This window comes from Lithohypha guttulata (genome assembly GCF_036872675.1).
Source record: "Lithohypha guttulata strain CCFEE 5908 chromosome Unknown scaffold_6, whole genome shotgun sequence".
NCBI lineage: Eukaryota > Fungi > Ascomycota > Eurotiomycetes > Chaetothyriales > Trichomeriaceae > Lithohypha > Lithohypha guttulata.
In genome coordinates, this window is record NW_027042755.1 from 747,760 (window position 1) to 754,616 (window position 6,857).

General features: G+C 48.6%; 3 protein-coding genes across 3 annotated transcripts; 2 read left to right on the plus strand and 1 right to left on the minus strand.

Moving 5' to 3' along the window:
* Positions 1 to 246: 246 nt before the first annotated feature.
* Positions 247 to 1,293, minus strand: LTR64_007707 (uncharacterized protein; the record flags this gene model as incomplete). Its single annotated transcript, XM_064902025.1, has 1 exon — positions 247 to 1,293. One exon carries the CDS (start codon positions 1,291 to 1,293, stop codon positions 247 to 249), a length of 1,047 nt encoding a protein of 348 aa, XP_064751704.1.
* Positions 1,294 to 1,614: 321 nt separating this feature from the next.
* Positions 1,615 to 2,839, plus strand: RIM2 (Pyrimidine nucleotide transporter, mitochondrial; the record flags this gene model as incomplete). The annotated part of the gene is made up of 2 exons (XM_064902026.1): positions 1,615 to 1,799; positions 1,849 to 2,839. 2 exons carry the CDS (start codon positions 1,615 to 1,617, stop codon positions 2,837 to 2,839), a joined length of 1,176 nt encoding a protein of 391 aa, XP_064751705.1.
* A 750-nt stretch (positions 2,840 to 3,589) lies between these two features.
* GRE2_2 (methylglyoxal reductase (NADPH-dependent) gre2) lies at positions 3,590 to 4,453 on the plus strand (the record flags this gene model as incomplete). Its single annotated transcript, XM_064902027.1, has 1 exon — positions 3,590 to 4,453. The coding sequence occupies one exon, from the start codon at positions 3,590 to 3,592 to the stop codon at positions 4,451 to 4,453; it is 864 nt and encodes a 287-aa protein (XP_064751706.1).
* Between the last annotated feature and the right edge of the window lie 2,404 nt (positions 4,454 to 6,857).

The window sequence follows — 6,857 nt, forward strand, 5'->3', positions numbered from 1 at the left end:
GGGTATGAGGGTATGATCTGATTGAAGCATCATCTGATATTTCAGCATTTGCTCGGCGTTCTGAAGCATACGGTTGGGGACGGTCTTTCTCGTCCCGTGTTATGGAATACGGATTACAGCCAGTTCGTTGACATATATTTTCAGACGCATTGTCTCAGATTCGTCAGATGAGTCTGCTAGCCAGGAACAATGCTGAGTCTGAAAACGTGTTGCTCACAAAACCTAGTATTCAAAAAGCAGTCAAAACTATTCTCTGGGCTTTCCGACATCCCACTCTCTGACCTCACCTCGTCTAGACCACTTCACGTCGCCTGGATTACGCTCGGCACTGTCATCCGCGTTACTGAGCAACCCCTTTTCCCATTTGGATATGTCTGCTTCGCTAAACCCAGCCTCACGCATCCTGGAGCTTTGATTCTTTTGGTATCTTGCACGATCACGCAACGCTTCGAGCGCCATGTCCCAATCTTCGGCATCATTGTCATGAGCTGAGTCCAAAGAAACGTCTTGAGAAGGATCATAATTTTCTGCTAAGCGATCGTTCATGCCTGCCTTTCGACCATAGGCACCTCGTCCTCGCACTCGAACCTCGTCTTCTGGCATTGTCCTGGAAGTTAACGGGCCTTTCGCAGCATCTTCCTGACCTAGATTACGAACAGGTGGACTGAGACCTTTTGAGCGTACCTTGACATGATCTCGACCTTTGCTTCGGCTCTTGTGGACAGGCGCATCAAGTTCGGAGGCTGAAGATAGGCTCTCGTCGCTTTCATGCCGGCGTAACCTCTTCCTATATTCTTTCACTTTGGGCGACCTCGACCTTGATCTTCCCTCAGAGCTGTAGTGTGTGCGCAAGCCATTTCTATGAACGTCTTTCTCCACACGACGGTTTCCTAAGCTTTGTCTATCTTTGTCACTCCTCACACTGCTCCTCTTCTCAGATTGTACAGCCGAGATTATGTCCCTGAACATACGCTTGCCCTTTGACTTGTCACTCTCGTCTGCGCGTCTCCGCTTGCGTGGTCTGTTTCCATCATTCCCAGTAGCGTGTAAACTCTCCAGCCTCCGAGCAGCCTCAGCCTCTTCTTTTCTCTTCAGTACGGCATTGTGGTGATCTACCTCACGCACTATATGACTCAGAAAGCGAGTATTAGGCTTCGGCGCGTCGGCCGCTCTGCGTCTAGGAAGAAACGCTGAAAGTCCTTCGGAGGCATATTTGCGGGATGTCTTCTTTGCGTCTTCGGCTAGTAATTTTGCGACGTAGTCATCGTTCAGGTCGTCATCTCGTAAGGACATCTAAGGGACTTCCAGCAAACACTCTGGCAGACGAGTTGCTAGAGAGGTGTGGACATACTTGAAGAAGCACAAACGCTGGTTGTGAGGAAGGCACAGCCCACGTAGTTGTAATCAGTCGGTAAACTTCCCCACGCGAACGGATCACGCCTGCGCGTCGTGCACCGAAACCCTGATTAATTTCAGGTTCCTGGCTTGCAGGTCAGAATTTCACAAAGTTTATACATCATCTATTCAATCTACTCGAACTACCTCAACTTTATCCACAACCACCTTTCTTAGCAGTTGAGCTCGGTCGCATACACTTGGCCATCAACACAGTTCATGTCATTTTCCTCTCAACCATCGCATCGGCCTCTGGCAGGTTCGCAAAGTGCAGCGGAGGAGAATCTGATCAATCAGTCACGCGAGACTGGTGAAGTCGTTCCAAGTTCAGAGTCACAGAATGCTCGACAGATAACAAAGGGCGAGCCCACTGCTAAGCCATGGGCTCATTTTGTGGCGGGAGGGTAGGCTTACTCTCTAGGTTTTGCAAACCAGGTGGCTAACAAGTAATAGGCTCGGTGGCATGACGGCAGCGACCTTGACTTCACCTTTAGACGTCCTGAAGACCAGATTACAAGGCGACTTCTACCAAACTCAACTTAAGCAGCTACACGCTCAGCATGCTGCACCTCCTCGATCTGCCCTGATACGTGTGCCTCGAGCAGCGTTTGTCCACCTCCAAGAAACTGGTCAGATGCTAGGATCAATCTATCAGCATGAGGGCTTTCGCGCACTCTTCAAAGGTCTGGGTGCGAACTTGATTGGTGTGGTGCCGGCTCGATCTATAAACTTCTTTGTCTATGGGAATAGCAAAAGGATATTGAATCAGCAGTTCAATCCAGATAATAAGGAAGGTATATGGAGTATACATATCGCGGCAGCAGCAACAGCTGGTATCGCAACTGGAACAGCCACAAATCCAATATGGCTGGTAAAGACTCGATTACAATTAGATAAGAACAGAGCAAGCGATGACCCTACTCGAAGCAGACAATACAAGAATAGCTGGGATTGTGTGAGACAGACCGTTCGTCATGAAGGTATCCGCGGTTTATATCGCGGCCTGACAGCATCTTACCTAGGCGTCACGGAGTCGACCATGCAATGGGTTATGTACGAGCGCATGAAGCTAGGGCTAGCACGACGTGAGGCTCGAAGATTAGCAACGCCAGGTTACCAACGAACTCTCTTTGACGACGTAGAGGAATGGGCGGGAAAGTTTTCCGCTGCCGCAGGAGCCAAACTGATCGCTGCTGTTGTTACATATCCTCACGAGGTTGTGCGTACACGGTTACGGCAGGCTCCGACTGTGATCACCGACACCGGAAAGGCGACAGTAAAATACACTGGCTTAGTTCAGTGTTTCAAGCTTGTCGCCAAAGAAGAAGGAATGGCTGGTCTATACGGCGGTATGACTCCTCATCTACTACGAGCTGTACCATCTGCTGCGATTATGTTTGGCGTTTACGAGGTCTTCTTGAGGGTTTTCGGCACAACTGCATGAGTCAAGTGCTTCGGTATTACATTTCACAACAGATGTGTTATTGCATCAAATGGGCTCGTTCTGTACAATATGCTTATAGACTGGATATGGAGCGGATACCAAGGTACATTACGTATAATGATATTCATCCCTGCTCGAGGTGCTATTTGAGCTCGCTGGCAGGTACAACGGCGCTTCTACTTTGGCTCCGGAAGAGAAGTTTCATTCGAACGAGTTGAGATTTCATCTACACAGATCATCCCATGCCTCGTATTGATTCGACGAGAAGCCGGTGTTAACGATAAGTCGAGATATTGGATCGACATTGCGTCTGATCACGAATTTGAAGCGCATACAGCCGTGGTCATATCAACTTAAGTCCGAATACGTGGAGTTTGAATTCTCTCTCTTGCTGATCTCTCTAAAGTTTGTTTGTCATCAATCATCAAGTGACCCGAGTGCCGCTCTCATGTTGCCCTACGAGTGAACTATGTAGTCAGGAAATAACTTCTGAGCCCGATTGGATGCGCGACGATCACTTTTGTCGTTCTACCTTGCATGGTGCTGTGGCTGCGATGGTGAGCTGGACTACAGCGTAAGCCAGAAACTGTATTCCGCGAGAACTATGAGTAATCACCGAGCATAAAGTTGTTTGTCTTCCGCTGGATTCAGTTCATCTGGCTCAAGTTACATGCTACTTGACGACTAGCAACAAGCAATAGCCTGAACATTGGTGAGCTCAGCAACCTTTCAATCCAAGGAACAAGCACAATGACAAAAGTACTGGTTACAGGCGGCACAGGCTTTATCGCAGCACATATCATTGTCCAACTGCTGGAACGAGGCTACCATGTTGTCACGACTGTACGAAGCGACGACAAGGGGAGATCTGTCTTGAACGTTCACAATAGCACGGACGTCAAGGACAGATTGAGCTACAAGATTGTGAAGGACGTGGCTCAACCTGGTGCTTACGACGAGGCTGTGAGGTCAATTGCGAACCTCGACTTCGTGATACATGCCACATCACCAGTTGTCTTTAGTGTTGAAGATCCTGTCAGGGACATGCTTGAACCTGCAGTGAACGGCACCACAAACATACTCAAAGCTGTGAAAGCTTATGCTCCTTCCGTGAAGCGTGTGGTGTTGCTGTCGTCTTATGCAGCGATGAGGGACGATGACAGGAAGCCTCCGCCAGTTTACGATGAGTCATGGTGGAATCCAATTACCTGGGAGGAAGCTGTGCAGAACCCGAAGAAGACATACCAAGGAAGCAAAGCGCTCTCCGAAAGAGCGGCTTGGGATTTCATGAGAGACGAAAATCCATCTTTCGAACTGGTCGCAATCCATCCTTCGCGTGTTTTCGGTCCTGCAGCACCACATCTGATTAGAGGAGAGCTTGACAAAGTGAACACTACCAATATGGTCATATTAGACATGGTACAAGGCAAGATGAAGGACAAGCTCGAGCCGACGGGATTTTACAGCTGGGTTGGCGTTCGCGACGTGGCCCTTGCACATGTTCGAGCCCTAGAGGTACCAGAAGCAGCTGGTAGGAGGTTCTTCTTGATCGCTGGATACCACTCGAACAAGGAAATTGTCGAGATCATAAAGTCAATGAGCCATGAGCCATGAGCTTGCGGTAAGATTACCGGCCGACCTGGATAAATTCGAGGTTGATATACCTGGCCCAGGTGAACGATATGGATTCGATAACAAGCAGTCGAGAGAGGTGCTTGGTATCGAGTACGCGTCTCTGCAGACCACCATCAAGGAGACAGTTGAATCGTTTGTAAAGCTAGGAGCTTGATGTCACGGGGTGTCTCTGGCAGAAGCGTCAAGATGTCGTCCAGACACGTGTTGATCGAGGAAAGGTTGAGGTACATTCAGGTAAAAGCGTCTACCACAATGATCGAGGTCTTTGCCGGAGAGTGACGCGCGATATTGTCCAGTCACCACGTGATATTGGCTTGACATATTGGGCTTCGAAACAAGTACTGCCTCAAGCAGGAGGGTGGTCGCTGCTCGTGACCATATGTATGCATCGCCCGCGCTTCATTGCATAACCAAAGACTAGCTGCGGACTGTAGCCGCCATGGAGTTGTCTTCTCTGCGAGGCAAACTCACCTTGAGACTTGTGAACAGCCAAATCACCCAAGGCAGTTTGCGTGATGGCCATGTTAGAGGCCGGGCTGAGCCTGTGAATACTCGCAGAGGTCTGAGCTCAAAGTGTTAGGTGTATCGAACTGCTCTCATAGTCTCTATACAGCTCAAGAAGAACCGTATTAATTGAGAACATATTCGTCTCTGCTGCTGTCAACCCTTGTGCCAGCAATGACAGTAACTTCAGTCCTAAAAATTCAGTTCTATAAATAATGGGTCATGAGAATTGACTTCGAGTAAGCCCAGCACCAGTTTAGTAACCAAATAAGCTGCAGGTGTAAATTCATGCGTGTCTATGTTGGAAGACTTGCAGAAGTAGTGCCGTAGTTTGATGGATAGGATATCCAATGTCAGGAATGAACGTGGCAGTTTAAGGTTGAAGAAACGCCAACAATATCTGCTGGGAAGTGCTCTTTCCTTCACGTCCAATCACGACGCGTATTGCCGTGATATCATAAAATGCCGCCTTCTATGGTTGAAGAGCATTTCAAACCAGCAACTGAATTTCTGGCAGTCGCGATTCGGGCGCTTAATCACACTCGAAGCTGCCTTGTGTCGGCAAACGTTTCTCACACCTTCCGCGATCTAGTGAATTGTCTCAATATGAGGTACATCGTACAAACAAGCTCGACGAAACGAGAGAGATCAACAACATCTACCTCATATATGCCAAGGCAGTGTCGTGACCTGAAAGATGGTAGACAAGGATCATGGAAGCGCACGAAATTCCAGATCGACAATGGCACTTCTTTCCATGTGAAGGCTCAGGACTTGCTCATACGAAGTCTCCTCATATCTCAAGCCTTTCTCGTCAAGTCCACAGTGTAGCTCCGTGGAGCTTTCCCGTTCGCTCGGCTGATTTCAATAGGATCCTCTTGTGGATTGCTCCTCTACTCCGATAATGTGCCGTTTCATCCAAGGCCAAGGCCTTCTTGACAACCACCTCGAAACGCGCCTACGATAAACCCTGTTGATTGCGGAAGACAGCCCTCTGCAGCTTGAACTCCACCACTCGAACTAAGACGGCCAGTACAGGCAAGTTCCTTCTGCCTAGTACGATCTACCATGATGGATCTCAAATGGACAGCGCTTGTGGATGACCTTGTAGTCTTCACCTCTGGAAAGCCTGATGTTTCGAACTGTATACTAACGACTGACGGGTATCCCAGCGGCGTATAATTCTAATGTGTTTCGACCTCCTACGACCTCAATGGGTGGATTAAGCACAATTTCTTGTCTCTGCTGTAGCTAGGCAGTGCTTGTTAAAAGACAGGTTCTCGGTCTGGCAAGAATCGAGGACATCTTATACAATCCAACCTCGTTCTCAGTGAAGAGTGCAGATCAATATTCCTCGGTGCCAATTAGCATTAAACCTCGCAAAGAGCGTCGATCATATTTGGAAATGCTTGCTTGTCATCCTGTACTAAACTTTCCTTTAGCCGACGAGAAGGACTACCTTGATTACTACGGTCAAAACTGCCTGCCTATCCCTCAACTTACTCGCTACAAAATTGGCGCAACACCGTCCAGGCTCGCCAAACATCGTACACCTCTAGTGAATTTGCAGAATTTGTTTTCCCAGCAGCGAGACAACTCGTGGACGCACGACCATACCGAGTCACAGATGCAGCATTATACAACTACGCCTCTAGCACGGAACTGTTCTACACATACTAGCAATGAGCGAGATGAACATGAACCTGCTTCAGGTCTTGGGATCACTACCGACGAGAACGGCTTCAATGTCCCATACCACAAGCCGAGTATAGGTCAGGAATCAGAAATGGCCTTTCCACCCTCTATTCGATCAGCCACACCCCTAGTTCCACGGAATTTGTCCTCACCCTTCGATGAACAGTATTATACACCGCTCTCA